Here is a 21,819-nt window from a genome sequence, read left to right on the forward strand (position 1 = left end):
ACGGCGCCATGGCGGCGCTCCCATTCGTCTTTCTGCCTTTTGTGAATAATACAATCCTCGTTTTGTCACATGCACCCTAGCATAGCAGTCGAGCAGGTGAATCAATCAATGACAACAATCAGGATGTGATCGAGAGAAGTAAGTTCTTCCGATCGTGGCTTGTATTAAAATTATTCACCTGTTCCTTTCAGTGCCACGGTTCGTATTAGAACTAAGAAGTTAGAATCCATGTGGTGGTGTAGGGTGCATGCAGCGTTTCAAACTTCGAAATCCGAGCTCAGTGTATTGAGGCGATTCGTGTCTTGTTGTAGTCCTAATCAACACTCACAGAACGGTGAGCAGAAAGACATCATTGAGTCGAAGATGGCGTCCAACGATGAAGTGATGCTTTCCCCGACGTTCATTTTTTCTTCAGAAAATGTGAGTCAATTTTTTGACTGGATTTGCAGTAGTAAAATTCGCCCAATTTTGGTAGTCAATATATTATTAATATTTTTGATCTGAGACTGTGAGTATGAGAGGCATTCATGAGTTCTGTGACTTTATGAATACGTCATGTATTGCATGGTGTAAGACTTGCACAGCTAATGTCCTGGTCCAGAGGGGGATGCGCATAATAATTATTAATATGCATACATGGATGATGTCAGGAGCACTGAGCGTTCACTAATGATTTGGCCATTGGCATTGTATTGCTTCGTCTACCGTGCGTGTGAGCGTGCGTGTGAGCGTGCATGTGAGCGTTCTTGTGTGTGTGTGTGTGTGTGTGTGTGTGTGTGCGCGCGCGCGTGTGTGTTGCCACCATCCTCTCTCCTGTCCAGAACCAACAAACGTTCCTGGAGAACTTGGCTAGGGTGCAGAAGGATGGCATGTGCAGTGGGGATGTCGCCCTGGAAATAAAGGACTGGACACAACCTTCGGGCGATGTGGAGTCCTCAGTTGACCTCACTATCAACAGCAAGAAAATCCCAGTTCTGTTCTGCAATGACCCACCAGTCTGGAGTCGCTTTGACTTTGGCAAATTCAACCGGCATCTAGCAACACAGGAGATGGGCCGCATGATGATGTATAGCGAGCTGACATCTTCCACGCAGGCAATTCTGAGCGGGTGAGACTTTCTGTAGGCAGTGACGCAATGGCTTGTTTAAACATGAACTGATACTAATAATTATGATACGAGTATTCGCATACGTTTTGAAAAGCCAATGGCAGGTTCGTATAGTCGCCTGTCTCTCACATTCTGGCACAAGTTGATGACACTGTGGATAGCCGCTGATACATGTGCAGTGAAGCGCGCAATAGTTCAGCATGCCTCACCAGGTGCTCGGCTTGCACCCGTACTTCTGGCGATATACTGGTGCATGCATCATTCATTTCCCCTATACTGGTGCATACTAGTAATCATCGCACGATCATCGCATAGTCATCGCATAGTCATCGCACAATCATCGCATGATCATCGCATAGTCATAGCATAATCATTGCATAATTAACTGTTTTTGCCGCATATTTTTTCCGTGAAATCACATTTCTAAGGGTGTGCAGACTCCACTGTAGCCACTTCATGTTTCACACAGTTATACACCACTACTCAAAAACGGTCTCTTGGCTACAAATTCTTCCAAAAATAATACAATCCAAATTTTCGGGCCAGGCGGCCCATCTTCAGGAATAACATTTTGGAGTAGTGGTGTATAACTGTGTGAAACGTGAAATCGCAGGGAATAGAAAATTTGGGACACTGTACTAGCTTTCCTGGGAGCGGATGGGGGCATTCTTTTGGGAACGTTGCTCCGGAAGTGGCCACGGTGCTTGTTGTAGTGTGTAAGTTATGCTGATCCAGGCATGTGCGTATGCAGCACATCAATGTAACTGTTAAACACATGACCAGGTTTCAGTATTATCGTGCATGTTGCAGGTATTTCGGGTGGTGCTAGTATCTCCTTTTGCCTTTTGGGTTTGAATTTAAGCTGGGAGTTTTAAGGCCAGTAATTTATGATAAGTGGTGTGCACGGGTAGTCGGGTACCCGTGCTACCCGTGAGGACATCCAGTAGGCGCGTACAGAATAGTACCCGAAAACCCGAAGTCGCAGATGACATCATGTATAGTGCACGTGTGCGAATTCATGTAGTACTCCGCATGTCCTAGGCCCCGGCGGATAGTGCTCGAGAATTTGATGGATTCTGCTTTTCAATATGCTCGCATTCTGCTCCAAAATGGCACTGATAATGCTTGAATTCTGCTTCGGAAAAATGGAAATAGTGGTTTAGATTACTAATGTTGCAGATTGATAACAGCATACATGTATTTTGCAGCATAAGTTAGTTCTACGAAACAGAAAAAATACAAGGAGCTTAGAATTATTATTACTCAGCAGGCAAAGGTGCGGTAGTAGTCGCGAGGGCATTGTGAATTCTCACGAAAATCCCATATTTTGCAATAATACGCTAGTTTTCGCAAGAATATGCTGGTTTTCTGCAAAACTTGCCGGATTATGCTAGCCCAATGCTAGTTTCCAGAAAGTGCTAAATATGCTAGATATAATGCTAGCATTATCTGCCTGGGCCTAAATTGTCTACCCAGTGTGGAAGGGAAGGGGTGCATTGTGGTGTTACCATGGAAACATTACCCGATCGGGTACCCGTGCTATCCGTGGAAAACTACCCGAACCCTATACCCGAAGAAAATGCTACCCGACTCGGCCCTAATTTATGATTACTATTTTAATGGAAGTGGTGGTGGTGGGGGGGGGGGGGGGGGGTATGTTTCGCTGTGGATTGCACTCATATCACCACTGCTGCCTGTGCCTGTTGTGTTCAGCAATGTCAAGTTTCTCGGCCAGATTCCCGCAGGAGCCGGCCTGGTCTATCTTGCTCTACAGCAGACGCAAGGAAAAGGTTAGACTGCCGGTATGCTAGTGCCGCAGGTTATGGTCCCTGCTCTGGGTACCTGGTATGTGAGTTGCGGTGGATTGGCTGATCGGATATTGAGTACGAGTCCCTCTCCTAGTATTGATTATGTTTGGTTGTCCGCAACGGCTATTTGACTATCAGCAGAGGTGCTCCAATAGCAGCATCTCAGTTGTCTCACGGGTGAATGCGTACACAGTACTGTGGACAGAGTGTAGCAAGAATGCGGCAAGTCATCCGCCGTGACACCAGTTTTCTGGTGCCTTTCGCCGCGTGAAAGGTGGTTCTTGACCAGGGAGTTGTACGACTCCTTGTTCTTGACCTGCCCAGTACGCAAACCCGTCGAATTTAATTTTTAATTTTTTAATTTTATTTATTTTTTATTTCGCCGCGTGTCAAAAGTACAAGTATGCTATGGGTATGACCTGCGACTGGCTGTACTTATTGTATCCGATTTCTTTTGTTTAGGTCGCCGCGACAACAAGTGGGTGTCACCGTACGGGTGCTTGCTGTTTTCCGCTCATGCTGACATTCCGAAAGGCACGCCATTGGCTGGCAACATGGCTTTTATTCAGTATCTGTGCAGTCTGGCTGTTGTGAAAGGTATTCAGGGAATCTCCGGTTATGAGGTGAGTGATGTGAAGAGAAGCAACCTGTCTTGCATGGTGTGTATTTGTGTGCATGTGTGTGTGCGTGTGTGTCTGTGTCTGTGTCTGTCTGTGTATCCACCTAGAGTTTGGGGGATTTCAGGGTGTGGGCCATTTGGGGGTTCAATAGCCAAATTGAGTCATCTTTCCAGGATTCCTTTTGAATCTCTCTCCCCACTTCCGGGGAGACCACTTGATCCGTTTTAACAGGAAGCAAGTTAAAGGGGCACTCCGGCTTCATTTTCGACGCCGAGTTTTCGATGCCAAGACGAAGGTAGGTGAAAGAGAAGACCCCTCGAACAAGAATGAGTCTCCAGAAGCGATCAAGTCGAGCAGGAAGACGACTTTTGAATTTCGCCGAGCGAGCGCTGATGACGTAATGAGGGATTAGCTTGCCAGTGGAAATGCACCTGTGCACATACATTTCACACACTTTTTGGCCAATTTTCAATCGAAGAGGAGGTTGTTTTCTATGTTCTCTCAACGTCGTGAGCGATCCCGTCTTCTATACCCTTCCAGGTACCCTGAAGGTCCTCCAGAGGAGAATTTATCTCCAGCAAAGCGTTGTTGATCCGCTAAATTCGTCTCGAGACATATTCACCCAGTGCAGTGCTGATGAATGTAGAATGTTGAATCTGTGATAATTGTCGACGATGGAGAGAGAGGCTGATAGCCGCTGTCGCAGGGAGAGTGAAGCTGCTGGAAGTAACAACGGGGAGCCCGTTTGTACCACCTGAACAACCAGACTTCAAAGCAGCTTGACCAAATCGGAGGGTGCCTCGTTGCTTATCGTGAATATTACACCGACATGAATTACTACAATTACAAGTATACTGGTGAGTTTTTATCTTGTTTTGTTCGTTTGGTAGTACCCTGGCCTGGAGTTCTCGTTAGCAAATTCCTTTTCCCTGGCGTTTTCTAAACATTCCGTGTAGTACTGAATACGTGATCAAGTATTCCGATTTGGGTAGATGTGGAATTTGGATATGCATTTTATAAAAAAATTCTATTTTCCAAATAGAGCGTTTGTAGAGAAATGATTACCCAAATACAACAAAATTGATTCTGCAGTTCTACAACTTGTACTGAAATCCAGTCAAAGTAAAAATGATTCTTCATGACAGTTGGGGTCAATGAAATCTGATCCAGGTATAACGAATGGTGACGCCTGCCACCCCGGGAACGAATGCCCACTTGGTGGGGGATACCAAAGTACTCGAAAGTGGTGCGTGTTTCAATGTGGCATTTGGAAGTTTTATATGATCTCTGGTCAATGCAACATACGATAGCCATCATGAATTGCAGGCCTCGAACGCAACTCAGACCAGAATTGGCAGTTCCCTAAGTTAGATGCTTTATAATTCCATGGCCCTAGCTGTAGTTATAGAGGCCACGGTTTCTTTGCACATTATTCTTATAGTCGATAGGTTTATACTGATGGCCACAAACAACGGCAGTTCAAACTTCACTGATGTGTTCATGAGCTGAGAGATTTCTCTCCACTATTTCTGTTGTGCACACAGGTCTGTCCAATATGCATTGACCGTATTGGGTATGGTATCTGCTCTGAGAAGGGAATCGCTGGAGCCACAGTCCAACTAGACAGGCTTTCAAGAAACAGAGAGGAGCCATCTTTGCAAGCTGATACCTGATGTGTACCCGACAGAATTCTCACGAGATACCTTACGGACTACGTCTGGTGTGTACTTCATTGTACTCCTTTGACTACTGTCTAGAATCAAGTCGACTGAAACAAGTTCAAACAACTCTGGCTTCAAACGAGCCGTCGATTAGACAAACAGAACGTTCTCTCATAATACTAGAGCACTCCCGACCTATTCCTAACGATTGCCACCGCTTATAAATATGTAGAGTGCTGATTGGAATGTGCTCATAATCTCAACAATTCAGTGCTATAATTATTTGAACAATGTGTTAGAAATTATTCCACGTTCCTTCCATAAATGTTGTATCCACATATAATCCACAGTGCTGCAAAGTTTCAGAGTTTTCAGGGTATCAAACAAAATTATTTCAAATACAGTGAAATTGTTCGCGGACATTATAGCGTAACTTGTAGTTCCCTGGTCCTTTTCTTTGCTATAAATTAATCCTTCGCTCTCTAGCCGCCGGCGAGTCCAACAGTGAAATTGTTAGTTCATATTTATAATGTGGGTATGTAGGAGGGGGGGGGGGGGGTGAACATATTTCTATATAAGGGACCTGCCACTGTAATACCACAGTATAGTAGCCGGCAAATACAGTCGTCCCTCTCTAATCCGGCACTTGTTTATCCGGAACCCTTGTCAACCGGCGCACTTTCTGACGAAACCGGTTTTTTCGTTCAATTCCTACATCTTAATCCGGCACTTGAATTCCGCCTCCGGCAGTGACTTTTTGAAACGAATCGCTCAAACTGCACGTAGTTTGATTTCATAATCCGGCAGTCGTAAATCGCGTACTGTACAGGTGCACTCCTTGCCAGGCCAGGCTAGGCTTGTCCAGGAGACAACGGCAGTCAACCATACTTTCTTATTTTAGCAAGGAGTACGTAGTGTCCTGCCAATTTTCAGGTGTGTGTGTGTGTGTGTGTGTGTGCGTGTGTGTGCAAGAGTACATGTGAACATGTTCTCTGTTTTACTTTATCACTTTATCACTGTGTATATTCCCGGAGAACAATTGAGAATATAAAGCGTGCACCAAATACTTGGGTCGACACGAAAAAACCCTGCGTTTTGACGTACATAAGATACATGCATGCAATTTGGTAGGGCCGGGTCAGAGGGCAGGATTTCTTAATCCAGCACCCTCGTTAATCCAGCAGAAAACGCCGTAGCAAAAGGTGCCGGATTAGAGAGGGACGACTGTATGTAGAAAACAGAAATGCATGTTACCATCATTGTACATGGACGGGCGCAGCAGGCCGAAGCTATCAGCCAGAACAGGATTTACAATCACCTAGAGATACTTGAGCTATTCCAGTATTCTCCGTGAGCTGTCCCATTCCACAATGGTTCATGCCACCATTATTTCTGGTAGTATCCATGTGCATAATTCCAAGACCATCTTGGATTCTTCAGCAATTTGTGCCGCGGCAAAAGATAACGCTTGACTCGGTCACTGGGGCTGTCAAACTTCCCGTCACAAATGAACTTCAATTTCTCATCTGCTTCAAGTATATGTACTGCCATGACTTGACCATGCTTCATCCACAGCTGGGCGAAGATTGTGGCGTTGAATTCCATAGCGCACCTTCTTGCTGCCATGCAGGAGTATGTTGAGAGAAGTGAACATATTTTTACTAAAAAACAACAGCCACTGAAGAGGATAGCAATAGCCTGGGCCATGGGGTGAATTTCCTGCAGGTACACGTTGTTGGTAGGTCTACTGGTCCGTCTCCATATCGTCAAGTTCAGAAATCACCTGTACTACACTACACATCTTGTAGAGGGGATCCTGATCGAATAATTTCTGGTCATAAAATTCACTAAACTGAGGGTGAGACAAATAGTCAGTACTCCCCGATTCCGTCAAGCTGCTTTGAAGTCTGGATGCTCATGTGATGCTAACAAGCTCCCCATCGTTACTTCCAGCAGCTTCACTTTCCCTGCGACAGCGGCTATCAACCTCTCTCTCCATCGTCGACAATTATCACAGATTCAATATTCTACATTTAGCAGCGCTGCACTGGTTGAACATGTCTCGAGACGAATTTAGCGGATCAACAACGCTTTGCTGGAGATAAATTCTCCTCTGGAGGACCTTCAGGGTACCTGGAAGGGTATAGAAGACGGGATCGCTCACGACGTTGAGAGAACATAGAAAACAAGCTCCTCTTCGATTGAAAATTGGCCAAAAAGTAAGTGAAATGTATGTGCGCAGATGCATTTCCACTGGCAAGCTAATCCCTCATTACGTCATCAGCGCTCGCTCGGCGAAATTCAAAAGTCGTCTTCCTGCTCGACTCGATCGCTTCTGGAGACTCATTCTTGTTCGAGGGGTCTTCTCTTTCACCAATCTTCGTCTTGGCATCGAAAACTCGGCGTCGAAAATGAAGCCGGAGTGCCCCTTTAATGCACAAGTGTGTGTATGGTATTAGCTAAACCTTGCATTGTAGAAACACGCTTTTTGGTGTGACAGCATATTACAAGGTGGTGGAACACCGTGTTCGGAAACAGTGCTCCGTACTACAGTGTACAACCATCCACGGTTGGTAGAGCCCCGGTCTTGCGAGAGAAAAAAGTGTGTGTATGTGCGCGCATGTGTGACTGTCATGACATGACAGTACATACATAATTGATGGTTTGCCTGTCTGATCCTGCACGTATGAGTGCGCACACCCTCTCGTAAGTGCACTTGGGAACCTGGGTCTCGCTCACACTTCACGACCGTCCTATGTGGTGTTGTTCGCAACGCATGCTTTTGACGGACCCTTGGGGTCGGGTCGTGACACATATACTAGTATGCGCCTGCTTGTACGTCTGTAAGTCTGCTTGCTTCGTCGTCTCTGTGATGTAGGCTCTCGACCTGCGGCTCAAGTGGCCGAATGACATCTACTACGGAGCACACACGAAGGTCGGTGGTGTCTTGATCGACTGCTCTTCCGGCTCCTGGGGTACATCTGCCATTATCGGTGAGAACAACTATAAACGTCGTGTGATATGTGAGAGGATGTGACCAGTCGAGTGGAAAGCAACTCTACTTGGAGTGCAGGAGATGTATTTGTGTGTGTGTGTGGGGGGGGGGGGGGGGGGGGTAGAGAGGTTTGGTCACACTTAATCCGTGTGCACTTTACATGCGTACCATATGACCCACGTTGTCTGACTGGCGGGATATCGTGTGTGGAAGCTCACCTATGCTGGGCCAGAACGCGAGTGAAACTCAGAATGAAGCGCATCGTGTAAGTCAGCTGTCAATGGGCTCAGCTGGAGAGGTGTCAGAAGTATGAAGCCAAAATGTACGGTGAGCATGGCTCGATGTGAAGCTTCACCTTCTCTTCGTATTTGTTTGCATTCGCTTGCAGACTTTGCTTTTTCGAACTCTTTCCCATCGCTTTTGATCACGAGTGTAGCTAACAGCGAACGGGGAATCTGCTTATGTGTGTATGTAGATATTGAATTTGCGGACAGCTGGCCGTGCATGTAGATAGACGTACTGAAGAGTCAACCTGCTTGCGATAGGTCGTCTTGAGAAGCATACTGTACTGCCGCGTATAAAGCATGACCTGTATAGAAGCATGACTCGACTAGAAGCCGATTTTTCAAAGCACACCGTGACACAGAAGCACGAAGCTGCTCTCTGCAAAATACATGTGCAAGCATTTGCACAGTACGTGCGTGGCGGTATGCACTGCACAGTGTAAACTGATGATGTTGACGTATAAGCATGTTTGAATAGAAGCATACTTTGAATAGAAGCATGGTTTGAACCCCGGCTTATACGGCTGTAAGCGCCTGCTTTTATACGCGACATTATACGGTATTTAACACTATCCAACTGACAATCAAGGAGGTTTTTACTGTAAAACCCGGAAAGTCTAACGAGTCACGAAGTTTAACTTTGTTATGGCCAATTTTTTCGTTATTTGAAGAGACTTTATCGCGAACCCGGTTTGAGATGTCTGTGTAAAGATGCGCATACAGATGGGTGGTCAGGTAGCCATCGTTAAACTTTCTGAACGTTATCATTCCGAAATTTAATTACAAAAAATTTTTGGTCGTTTAACTTTCCGGCTTTACAGTATATGACTCCGGGCCCACCTATTATCTGATCATCACATGGGATCTATGATGCCACCGCCTGGATCTATGATGCTACCGCCTGGATCTATGATCTCACCGCCTGGATTTATGATGTCACCGCCTGGATTTATGATGTCACCGCCACAGCAAACCATGCATTGTAGTCATGAGTTGTTTCTTTCTTTTATGAATTTCAAGACACCACTGCAGCTGTACTTATGGTTGATAAATATGGTGGTAAAGACACACCGGGCAATATGGCGGTAAACACACGCCTGCCCACACTCGCTCTCTAGGCTGCAAAGTTCTGGCACAGAGCTCTCCTTCTCACCACCACCACCATCAGTTCGCGCCTGGCGCCTGGTCGATGCATGGTTGGCGGTATCCGGCATAGCAGGCTGGTACATCAAGTAGTGCATGGCACATAGCAGATGACACAGCAACGACATAGCTCGATTGCGACGTACGTTTCGTCCCCGCTGGACTCATCAGGCAATCTTCTTCTTGGATGTCTTCACACGGAGCTTGACTCGGGAGAATGAATTTCAAGACACCACTGCAGCTGTACTTATGGTTGATAAATATGGTGGTAAACTTTCTTTTATGTTTGTTTTATCCAGGATGCGGACTAAACGTAACCAACTCTGATCCGACAACGTGTCTGAATGATATCGTGAAGGCGTATAGCGAAGAGCACTCCGTCTCGCTTGCTCCACTCAGCCTGGAGCAGGTCCTGGCTGTGACGCTTAACCAGCTGGAGTTGCTGTGGAACCAGTTTCAGAAGTTTGGACCCGCGTCGTTCCTGGACGAATACTATGAAAAGTGGCTGCACAGGTAGGCGAATGCGTGGTGTAATAATGGATAGCCTGTGACTTGCTTGTACATGCATATCTGTGTTTGTCTAGTTGCATCTCAGAAGCTTCACGGTTATTGCATGTGCATGTATGCTGTTCATGAAGACATTTCAGAGACTGTTTACACTTAACAGTCATTTTGGTATTTTTGGGCATGTTCAGGCTGAAGAAGCGGTCACGTGCTCCTGCGTACACCAGTCACCTGGTCACCGTGCCTGCAGGGTACAACTTACTAGCCTGTTTGACCTTTTTTGGGTGCAGTCCTGTCACTCGAGTTGAACTCGAGTTGAACCTTGGTGTGAAAGTTGTCGCCTGCTGGCGTGGTGACCAGGTGATTTGGGCACCCAGGAGCACGTGACCGCTTGTTCAACCATGTTCGATTGGGAATAAAGGAGGAACGCTGCATTGCAGCCTTTTCGGACCAAAACCAGTCGACTCAGCGTCCAAAAGAGTACAACATATGGGCCAATCGCGGTCATCCGTGCCTTTATAAGAACGAAATGGCGCTTTTAGTGACATTTTGCATACAAATCCCCATCTAGTAGGGCGCAGTCACCCAGTTTCGGTGGAAGTGCGCGAGTTCGATTGGGATTCAAGTAGGAAGGGAGCGTCTCAGCTTCCTCGGACCACGACCATTCGACTCAGGACCCCGAAGACTACAACTGGTGAAATTTTAATTTTTGCCTTAACTTCCCCTTTAAACAGTCCACATTTGTTCCGTGTACATGTACGTGTATGTAAGCTGTATTTAAACAGTTCATTTTTGGGAATGTTTTTGAAGGCTAAGAATTTCCTTATTGTGTTGACAGGAAATGCGAACTCCAACAGTAGGAGCGGCCACCTTCTAAAAATCCCCTAATGGCAGAAAGGCACATCCTGACCTCAAAGGCTGAAAATGTTCTTCACCGCTGATTTGCTGATCCGTACCATTTGCTGTGTGTCCTGTTGCAGTGGAGCTAAGGTTACTCTGGGCGGTGATGAAAGTGGCGAGGAGGTCACCATATTCGGCATCAATGACAGCGGTTACTTGCAGGTACGACGGCCATCGGGCGATATCGTTGTCGTACAACCGGACGGCAACAGCTTTGACATGATGAAAGGCCTGGTGATTGTGCGCAAGGCATGATGCCCCGTGCAGCAATCGCCGTAATGCAGTGCAGCCCTGCGGATAGGTAAGAATTATCTATGCGATGGGCCACTCCTTCTCTGTCCCCTTCTTGTTACCGTATTTCCCCGATTATAAGTCGCACTTGATTATACGCCGCAACATCTTTTCAGGTCTGAGGCAAATTGTCTCAAAACATTCGCATAAGTAGGAAGTCACACTCGATTGTAACCTGCACCCCCATCTTTGCTCTTGAAGTTTAGTGTAAAAAAGGTGCGACTTACAAGGGAAATACGGTAGTTGTGGGACCTAGGCACACAAGAACTTCACTTGCTCAGCGTAATACACATGTTCAGTAGTTCTCCATTGCTTCCACGCAGCCGGAAGAAATCAATTTGCTTTCATATGACACCTCGAAAGCACAAACCTACGCATGCTGGTACCTCAAGTATACCTTGGGAACGTAAAACAGAAGCAGTTACCGTGTTTTGAAAGGACTGGGAGAACTTCAAATTCAAAGGATCAGTTGGGATCATTGATTAGAGCATTACTCATGACAAGCAAGGTCCTGGGTTCGAGTCCTGTATATCTTGGGAACGTAAAACAGAAACAGTTACCGTGTTTTGAAAGGATTGGCAGAACTTCAAATTCAAAGGATCAGTTGGGATCATTGGTTAGAGCATTACTCATGACAAGCAAGGTCCTGGGTTCGAGTCCTGTATATCTTGGGAACGTAAAACAGAAACAGTTACCGTGTTTTGAAAGGATTGGGAGAACTTCAAATTCAAAGGATCAGTCGGGATCATTGGTTAGAGCATTACTCATGACAAGCAAGGTCCTGGGTTCGAGTCCTGGTGGGCCTGGCGTTTTTTTCTCTTTTCAGGCCGATACTGTATTTTTCCGGTTATAAATTGACCGTTTATGGCCTAAAAACCAAATTAAAAAGGGGGGGGGGGCGGTAGTCGACTTACGACCGGAGTCTAACCTGTATTTGATCATATTCTTTTGAACCGGTAAATCAAATCCTCAAGTATTGAGGGTCGGCCTACATCCGGGGTCTAGAGTGGGTTTTTTTCATATTGATTTTGAACCGGTAAATCAAGTCCTCAAGTATTGAAGGTCGGCCTACATCCGGGGTCTAGTGGGTTTTCTTCATATTGATGTTGAACTGGTACATCTAGGCCTCAAGTACCACTGGGGGTCGACTTATCACAGGTGAAATACGGTACTTCGACAAGTAGAAATCTAGCAGAGTAAGAGAGAGAGAGAGAGAGAGAGAGAGAGAGAGAGAGAGAGAGAGAGAGAGAGAGAGAGAGAGAGAGAGAGAGAGAGAGAGAGAGAGAGAGAAGAGAGAGAACTGTACCAAGGAGGAATGTTCTTCATTCATCAAATAAATTTGTTGAAGGTACAGCCCACGTTCGCTTCCTTGACACTTCGTATACATCAGAGGATTCCGAGGCCTGAATCCTGACAAGCGGGTCCATGGAGTCGTCGTTATCATCTGTCGCTTTTCGTTTGCGACTCCACTGTGTCACAAACAACTTCTGGCAACTTTGTGGTCAGGCCATTCTCGTCAAGGTCGACGGTGCCGACGCGCACTAATATCCTTGTGACGCGTGTAGGGACGATTCTCAGCTGCACTGCATTGCTTCGGAATTTCATCATCGTGCGGTCCGTGCGGAAGACTTGACATTTATTCAATTCCCTGATAACGTCAAGCAGCTCGGGTGACTCAATTTGACGACCGTTGACGAACGTGTCCTCAACCCCCTTCAGGCTGAATTCAGCATCCGTCTTCATGACATTGTAGCACGTCCTACTGCCATCATCCCAGCAACGGAGGAGCACGCCGTTATCGTCTCTTCTTGCAGTTCCGTGATCCTCAACGTCACCGACGACAATCTTAGGCAGACGTTGTCGTTTCGCATTTGCCCGCAAAACGAGAGCCGAAACCCGGCAGGTGTATTGAGCTATCTCCATTGGTGTAAGATCGACACGATTAGGGTGCAGAAAGAGCGGCCGCAACTCATAGGCTGTATGAGCATCAGTCAAAAGCCGTACCGTAAGCTCATCTTTGTCAACTGAAAATAAATAGAATTTCTCGACATGGGGCAGCGGCGGATCCAGAGTTCAGCTGAGGGGAGGGCGCGGGTAATATTCATGACAGGGAACCCATGCGGTACATGTATTTTGTGGCAACACCGTCTGCTTATCAGGCTTTCGGTTCCCAAGTATGTTGCGCTTTTCTGCATCGCTGAGAGTTTCACCGCCAATAGCTGCATCAACGGCATCCGAGTAACTTCGCTGCGTAGCAGTGCCACCAGCCACATTCGTGACAGTCACAACGTCGTCATCTGCGATAGTTTCAACAGATAAACGCTCCTGACTCGCATCACTACTACTGAGTCAGTGACAGTCCCACCATCGTCGTCAGAATCTACTTCGGATTCCATTTGGGGAAGATCAGAGTCTGAGCAGACCTCGATCTCAGGATCTTCGCTGTGGTCCGAATTCTCCTCCAAAGATGGATTGCTCGACTGAGCAGCTGACGAAGCGCAAGTTCGGTTCGCGAAAAACCCGTGGAGAGTTTGTTGGCTCCCTGGCAGCTTGGGCGGGCGGTGCGCCATCCCCTTCACCGACTTAGCTATACAAGTTCGTCAACTGAACACTAATTTCAAAACTAGAAGTCAACTAAAGTCTAAGAGAACAACTATTCCGTGTTCAGAAGAACTTTCTTTTCTGACACTAGAAACTACTTGTCACAGCATGTGCAAACACTTGTGCAACTGCCCACGTGCATGCACTAAAAAAACGAAATATTTGAGGGGAGGGCGCGCGGTGGGCGCGCGCACCACTGTGCCCTCCCCTAGATCCGCCTCTGTGGGGTGAGATGTTGACCACGCCGTATCTTACATTGACTTCTTCAGATAGCAATTGTGATGCATAATAAAATTACATCAGGTTTTATATTAAAAGGTAAGATCAAAGGTCACGCCACGGGGAGGTGACGACCTTGGAGAACACGGTGAGCACGGTGCATGCGCGCCAAAACCCAAAAGTTGCTCGCGGCATGCCGTGTCTTTTTTTGTTCGCGTTTGGAATCTTTCGATTGGGATAAGTCAGTTAGTTTTTCATCTATGTCCGTAATCGAAAGGTCCATGAGATGTAGAATTTTCTAGCTTTCCTCTCGTATAATTCTTTTTGACATACAACATTTCTTTCTCGAACTTTTAGCTGCTGGAACACCAACATCACTATGTTGGCAAGATCAGGCAGAAGAGAGGTCACGTGATCCACTAAATATTCTAGACTATAGTCATGCCAACAATAGGCATCTATTAGAAGATGCATCATGGTCAGGTCTGCAGGTGGCATCAAGGACAAATTAACTTGAAGAATGTTCAGCTGTCTAGCGGACAGAGCACCCTTAGCACCCTTGATGTTTTCCATGAGATGTAAAAGAAACAACAGTGGAACACATTATGGAAGAGGTTGTGTAATGCGGCTGCTTCTCAACCATGACGCATTGCTGCGCGGTAAAGAAGAACGCAGTGTGCGCACTGCATCATGATCCTCATGAAGTATACGACGCCAAGTGTTATGTAGGGTTTATGATGCCTTGCCCCCATACTCTTTTTCACAACGTCTTCAGCATGGCTGAAACACTCCTGCTCCCGCTACTCCCTCTGCTGAATTATACTGTAAAAGCAGAACATTTCGGTGGTGTTTTATTTTCGGTAACTTCAGTGCCGACAATTTTCACTGAAAATAAAACGCACCAAAAATGTCGGTACAACCGGTACTGTATACGTGTAGTACTAGAACACTTACCTGGAAAACGGGTTTTACCGAAAATTTCCCTCTACCGAACCGCCGGTTTTGGAGAATACCAAAAATATTACACCACCGAAAATTTCTGCTTTTACAGTAGACTGTTTCAAACGCTAACTGCTGTGCATGAATCCTGATTATGATGCCTCCCCCCCCCTTCCATTTCTAGGATTTGGCGAATGCTGCCAATCCTGACTTCGAATATCTGTTTGCTTTTGTGGTGAAATGACTATGTTTTGGCTGATACCCGCAGAGAGGTTGCCGGTTTGAACACCGGCTTGAAAACCAGACCGCGTCTGTAGCTGCCTTTTCACTGCCCTTGGGATAGCCCTCAAACCAGACCGCGTGACACTGTAGCTGCCTTTTCACTGCCCATGGAATAGCCCTGTACATTGCCGGTGGCTACGCTGCTCGCTATCAGCACTTGTCCTGTGTTGAGCCTGCGCTGCTCATGATGCCTGTCCACCCTCCACGCGCCCGCGCGCTCGCACACCCACCCACATGTATCACACAAACGTGCGCGAGCACAGACACACACACACACACACACACACACACACACACACACACACACACACACACACACACACATTTTAAACCTCACTGGCTACTCGGCGTAACTTGTTATATTCACATCCTTCACGGACACCTCCACTCCACTAGGGTCTCTGGTAAAATAGCAGGAGCTGACTTTTAAAACTTCTTTATATTGGAGCTTGAGTGTGATGTTCTGCCTCTCCCCCCCCCCATTCTTGTTTCTTTTTAGTCATGTTTCAGCTACTGCAATCCGCTCCCTATTAATCCTGTTACTCATGCTGTTGACAATCCTAACTTCGCCGTCTCTTGATTGCGTTTTATCTCTAAAAATTCCTCCAATCAGATATTTGAATAACCCTTTTTTTTGTCGTGTGGCAATGAAGCTCCGTGATAATTATGCTACTCAAGAATTCATGTTGAATGCCATTTTTATTCCTCGTTTGGGAGCTGGCGACTGTTTTTGATTCCGTCTCAATTGTAAAACTGATCACATATGCCCTGGTGATATGGTGTAACGGGAAAGAAATCCATCAGTACGGAGGATTAGCAAGACGAAATTCGCGTTCGCGTTCGCAAACATTTTTCAGTTCGCGAACTGGATTGCGAACTTTCGCATTTTTCGTTCGGAAAAATAGTCGGAACACGAATAGCGGATTCGTGTCAGGGCAGTCATAAATTTACCACGCTGTACTGTCTGCACACAATGTACGTCGTGTCAATTCATGCATGTGCGAATTCTGTTTGCTAATCCTTCTCATAACGTGAATTCCGTCACTGAGTTCGACTTTCCTTGGAGAGCGAACGCGAATTTCGTCTTGCTAATCCTCCGTAGTAACTCGTAGAAACATTCCTCGCATGCTACTGTTTCTCTCGCCTGCACTAGAGTACTAGAAGACGGGTGTGCGAAAGCCGACTCGTTAAACTGTGTGCCCGCTATTGAAGCAAGAAAACTTGCAAATCGTTTTAAGGGGAAGTGAAGCCTAAAATCTAATTTTCACCAGTTGTAGTCTTCGGGGTGCTGAGTCGAATGGTCTTGGTCCGAGGAAGCTGAGACACTCCCTTCCTCCTTTATTCCCAATCGAACTCGCGCACTTCCACCGAAACTGGGTGACTGCGCCCTACTAGATGGGGATTTGTATGCAAAATGTCACTAAAAGCGCCATTTTGTTCTTATAAAAGCACGGTTGACCGCGATTGGCCCGTATGTTGTTGTCTTTTGGACGCTGATCAGCGCTGAGTCGACTGGTTTCGGTCCGAGAAAGCTGCGATGCAGCGTTCGGCCCGTATTCCCAATCGAACATGCTTGAACAAGCGGTCACGTGCTCCTGCGTGCCCAAGTCACCTGGTTACCGCGCCAGCAGGCGACAACTTGCACACCAAGGTTAAACTCGAGTTCAACTCGAGTGACAGGACTGCACCCAAAAAAGGTCAAACAGGCTGTAAGTTGTACCCTGCAGGCACGGTGACCAGGTGACTGGTGTACGCAGGAGCACGTGACCGCTTGTTCAACCATGTTCGATTGGGAATAGAGGAGGAACGCTGCATCGCAGCCTTTTCGGACCAAAACCAGTCGACTCAGCATCCAAAAGACAACAACATATGGGCCAATCGCGGTCATCCATGCTTTTATAAGAACAAAATGGCGCTTTAGTGACATTTTGCATACAAATCCCCATCTAGGAGGGCGCAGTCACCCAGTTTCGGTGGAAGTGCGCGAGTTCGATTGGGAATACAGGAGGAAGGGAGCATCTCAGCTTCCTCGGACCAAGACCATTCGACTCAGCACCCCAAAGACTACAACTGGTGAAAATTTGATTCCTTAGGCTTAACTTCCCCTTTAACTTTTAACATGCCAAACTTTCAACTCTTCCAGTATACTGCTTTGGAGTTGAAGTTTTTTACCAAACAGCCACTGCAATGTTCATCCCAGCCATTGAAGCTATAGTCATCTATGTAGTACACCTCGGTTATCCGGACCCCGAAGTTACGGGCACTGCTGGTTCGGTCTACCGGACACCCTTTGAGCGTGTTTCAGTGGAAATGTTGCTACTCTTTTGTCACTTTTTGTGGAAACAGGGACGTCACATGCCATAATCATCTATGACCGCTCCCCATCAAAATGTATGTGATTCTGAGTTAGGGACATTTCAAAGTTACGGGCAGTGCACGGTACGGGACCACCCGGATGAACGAAGTATGAGTGTCGTAGGTCCTGCTTGCAATGCTGCAGTACATGCACAATGAGCATGGTGTGCTCTGGATATAACATACTTTTCACACTGCATCGGATCAAGAGTACATAAACCAGAGTGTGCAACTCGGGATGGTTCCTGTGGGAGCGTAATTCGTGCAGTACGTCATTTCTGACGGCATGGTAAGCCACAGGCACAGGTACGGTGAAAAGTTGCGTAACCAGTCGCGGTGGTGCAGGTCACTGAGTTTGTCCTGATTTCGGTTTTTTGATACGGATAGCCTGGTGACTTAAAAATCTTTACTTGTCGGTGGATGTACGCAGCGTACACAGTCACACAAAACACCGAAATCCTGAAACTGGACGTCTAAAATCAAGCAAACTTGGCTGATTTCCGGGCTATGAAACATGAAAATTTGAGCTGTACGCAAGTCACGGCTTGGCTGACCTCATCAGGGTGACGTAGTGCACGAACTGCGCTGTTTCAGATCTGATATGCACAGTTGCACACTCTGGTTTATGTACTCTTGATCGGATGTACAGTGCTGGCAACTGAAATCCGACCCCCTCGCCATCACTGTAGCTTGTCTTTGAAGACCGTACACAAAGTATCCTTTTCCTGTCATCTAGGCTAGCTGCGTGCCATTTGACCTCGGGCCGCATGATCACGGATAAAACCAGGGAGTAGTACAATACAATGAAAAGGTATTGTACTACTCCCTGGATAAAACCAGGGAGTACTGTACTACTCCCTGGATAAAACCTGTGCTTGCCGGAGTGCCAAGCGGAATCCTGTATTGCCCTGACATAATATTTTCATGCACCAATATAGAAAGTGCTGTGGATCGAATGGTTACACACATCCCTGGATCAAGCTGATCCTGTCATATGAGGACAGTTTCCGCTGCACCAAGGACGTCCTGTTAGTGCAGGTTTTACTGGGTCCGTATGTCTGTACTGTACCTCCAATAATGCGATACCGTAAAAGCCCGTGTCCCGGGCGTATAGAATAGCAGCCTCGATTTCCTGGGCGTATACAAGGGCACGGGCGTTATTTTGGAGCCGGGCGTATACTTGGAATAGGGATAGCAGTAAGTATTGGGTATCAGTACCTGTACATGTACTGGTGTTTCCGGCATACCTGGGCGTATACATGGGCATGGGCGCTATTTTGAAACAAAAGTTTTGACTTCCGGGGTAATTCCCCTGACTGGGTGTGTACACGGAGGGTGGGCGTAGTTTCGAGTGGGCGTACATGTATACACGGGCTTTTACGGTATCCATGATATCCAATATTCACTGAACAAGACAATTTTATGAAGGCAGGCACTTGTACAATGTCAATGATATTGTAGCTGCGATAGTGCTCACAATAATGCAGAGATGGTCACATGCTGTTGCCTGTAGGCAAATGTTGAAAATTAATAATTATTTGGCGGGTGATGTGTGCAACAAGACCGGTCCGTCATCTCACCATAGTCTTAGACATACAGCCTACAGGGTGTCAGCATGCTAGCAGTGACTGGAAAAGCTGACTTCGTTTGTCCGAAGCGGGTTTCTGTGCAGCACGAAGGACTTACACTTTGCTGTAGGTGGTCGTTAGATAAGAAGCAGATTTCGCCACGGCATTCTTTACCGTTTACGGTCCGGAGTTAGTTTGGATGATTTGTTGTTGTACCTGTAGTTTCAGGCTGTCATTTCTCAGTCGCGATCCTTTTATTGATTGACACTAGCGCAGCTGACACAATGACAGTGACAGCTCCATTCCTGGGCAGTTGCCTGTAGTGCCTCTCGACTTGAGCCGTAGAGGCAGACCTACGTCTACGATGGATGGGTGGAGATATTCATGCCAAGGAAACTTGCCAAGCTGCAGGGCATTTCTCAGCCAGCGCTGCGACCGGTCAATCGGATTGCCAAGCGAAGAGGCAGGATAGTCCTTCATCGAACTGCCACTGCGATCACTTTTAGGGTTCTTCTTCGTTTGTAGATCTACCGGCAGTGCGAATTCGAAGTCGATCGCTGGCACCACAATGAGTATTTTAGGTGTGTTTTTCTGCCTGCTGGCCGGAGCTCTCGCGGTGACCGCCTTGCCGGCTCGTATGTCGAAGGGGCTTGACGATGTGCGGGGGCTGCGAGAGGCTCTGTCATTCAACTGCCCCACCATAGCACCGGCGAACACGACAACGACCAGCGTACACCGACTGCACGCAGGCGACATCAAGGTGATCATGGCTATGGGTGACAGCATCACCGCGGGATTCGGCATGATGGGCGCACACGGCAATATCGAAAAGGACCTGCTCGAGTATCGCGGCCAGTCCTGGCTAATCGGAGCTGACAACGACGCCCAAACCCTGGCGACCTTCTTCAAGAACTACAACTCGCATCTGGTCGGCGGCAGTGTGGGCGAACACATTGCGGAGCTGTGCTGGGGAAACATATGCCCAGCCAAGCAGCATCCCGAGAAAGACATCCTGAACGCTGCTATGAGCGGTGCTATGATGTATGACTTTGTGAATGGTCCCGGTAATCAGGTCGACTACTTGGTCAAGCAACTTCACGACAAAGAGGATATAATCGATATCGAACAGGATTGGAAGCTACTCTCAATCCTAGTGGGTGCTAACGACATGTGTGTGGAGTGCGAGGATATTCCCATCGAGCCATCGTCCATCGCAGACTACGAGAAGTACTTCCGAATCACACTGCAGACCCTGCAGGCAAAGGTGCCCAGGCTGCTGGTGAACGTCGGCCAGATGTTCAACGTGTCCCAGATCTACAAGCTCTCGCTGAGAGCGAAGAGCTGCGAGAACATCCACCGCCTGCTGCCCGAGGAGTGCCTGTGTGCGTTCAAACACGGCGAGGAGGGCGATAAACACCGCCGTGTCATGGACCAGACGGCCGTCGCCTACAACCGCGCGCTGGAGAAGGTCGCCGCTGAGTTCCCGCGCTCCGACTCGTTCGCCGTGGTAACCCAGCCAGCCATGCGCGACGGCAACCTGTCCACGTTCCCGCTCTCGTTCATATCGACGCTGGACTGCTTTCACCCGTCACTGGAGGCACATCAGATGATGGCCAAGGCAATGTGGAATGGGCTGTGGACGCCGCGGGCCAACAAGACGTCCACGTTCGAGTATCTGGTCCCGTTCGTCTGCCCCACCTCGGAAAGCATCATTCCAACGGACTAAAGTGCACGGTATAGTTTTCAGGTTCTGCCACCTACTGCATGTACGGTGGTGGCTAGAGTAACCATGGCAATCAGATCTCATGAATAGAGCGAAGCTGTGCTCACTGTACATTCCAGTGTTCATAGTGTCAGGGCTGAACAGCTTCCCCCCCCCCCCCCCCTCCGGCAGTTATATTCATGAGATCATACTTCATGACTCACCCCTTATCACCATGATGCTCATTGAGTGGATAGTAGTGTAACGTACCCCTGCATTATGTTATTTTCGACCAGGGAGTCGTGAAATGCCGGTATTTTACCACTCCCTGCCGCGAAGTTTCGACCTTGAGTCCTTGTCCCGTTACCCTGACCCAAGATGCAATGTGATTTTGCTTGACAGTTGAGCTTGCCATGCCCACGAGTCCACATGTTGACGAAGATAACAGAGAGATTCCAGTACTACGTTCCACGATGATGTTTTCCTCCCGGTTCAAGTCAATGAGAACTAACATGTTACGTCCTACGCATGCAATACGTGAGTATTGTATAGTTATTGTGACAAGATCTTTTAATGCTCGGAAGAGTCGGCGCGTACAATACTTGAACTCTGAAGACTGTATTGACAGTTCTATTAAATTTTAGTATCGCCCAAGTCGCACCACATCTTCTTCTACTTACATGTAGGTGAATCGATACACAGAACAACAAGGGCAATCAAGGCTAGTTAGTCGCTACTCTGAGTTTCATGCTTTCGCAATCATCAGCCTGCAACATGAGGATGCTACTGGCCATGCTGGTATATATAATTATGCCAGGAGAGGTATTGGTGGGTCTTGT

At 47.3% G+C, this 21,819-nt stretch overlaps 2 protein-coding genes across 2 annotated transcripts; both read left to right on the forward strand.

Moving 5' to 3' along the window:
• Positions 1-71: 71 nt before the first annotated feature.
• LOC135811299 (biotin--protein ligase-like) lies at positions 72-16,117 on the forward strand. Its single transcript, XM_065324519.1, has 8 exons — positions 72-420; positions 822-1,108; positions 2,822-2,898; positions 3,379-3,539; positions 8,076-8,190; positions 9,919-10,132; positions 11,104-11,324; positions 15,342-16,117. Exons 1-7 carry the CDS (start codon positions 229-231, stop codon positions 11,276-11,278), a joined length of 1,221 nt encoding a protein of 406 aa, XP_065180591.1. The 5' UTR covers positions 72-228; the 3' UTR covers positions 11,279-11,324; positions 15,342-16,117.
• A 3,463-nt stretch (positions 16,118-19,580) lies between these two features.
• LOC135811316 (phospholipase B1, membrane-associated-like) lies at positions 19,581-21,812 on the forward strand. Its single transcript, XM_065324540.1, has one exon. The coding sequence runs from the start codon at positions 19,847-19,849 to the stop codon at positions 21,002-21,004; it is 1,158 nt and encodes a 385-aa protein (XP_065180612.1). The 5' UTR covers positions 19,581-19,846; the 3' UTR covers positions 21,005-21,812.
• The last annotated feature ends 7 nt before the right edge of the window (positions 21,813-21,819 follow it).

Source organism: Sycon ciliatum, chromosome 1, assembly GCF_964019385.1.
Source record: "Sycon ciliatum chromosome 1, ocSycCili1.1, whole genome shotgun sequence".
NCBI lineage: Eukaryota > Metazoa > Porifera > Calcarea > Leucosolenida > Sycettidae > Sycon > Sycon ciliatum.

Excerpts from the sequence above, each read along its gene's own strand:
- LOC135811316 (XM_065324540.1), top strand. The coding sequence starts at position 19,847 with ATGAGTATTTTAGGTGTGTTTTTCTGCCTGCTGGCCGGAGCTCTCGCG.
- LOC135811299 (XM_065324519.1), top strand. The coding sequence starts at position 229 with ATGTGGTGGTGTAGGGTGCATGCAGCGTTTCAAACTTCGAAATCCGAG. Across the intron at positions 421-821 it reads TCATTTTTTCTTCAGAAAAT|AACCAACAAACGTTCCTGGA; the intron begins GTGAGTCAATTT and ends TCTCCTGTCCAG. Across the intron at positions 10,133-11,103 it reads TATGAAAAGTGGCTGCACAG|TGGAGCTAAGGTTACTCTGG; the intron begins GTAGGCGAATGC and ends GTCCTGTTGCAG.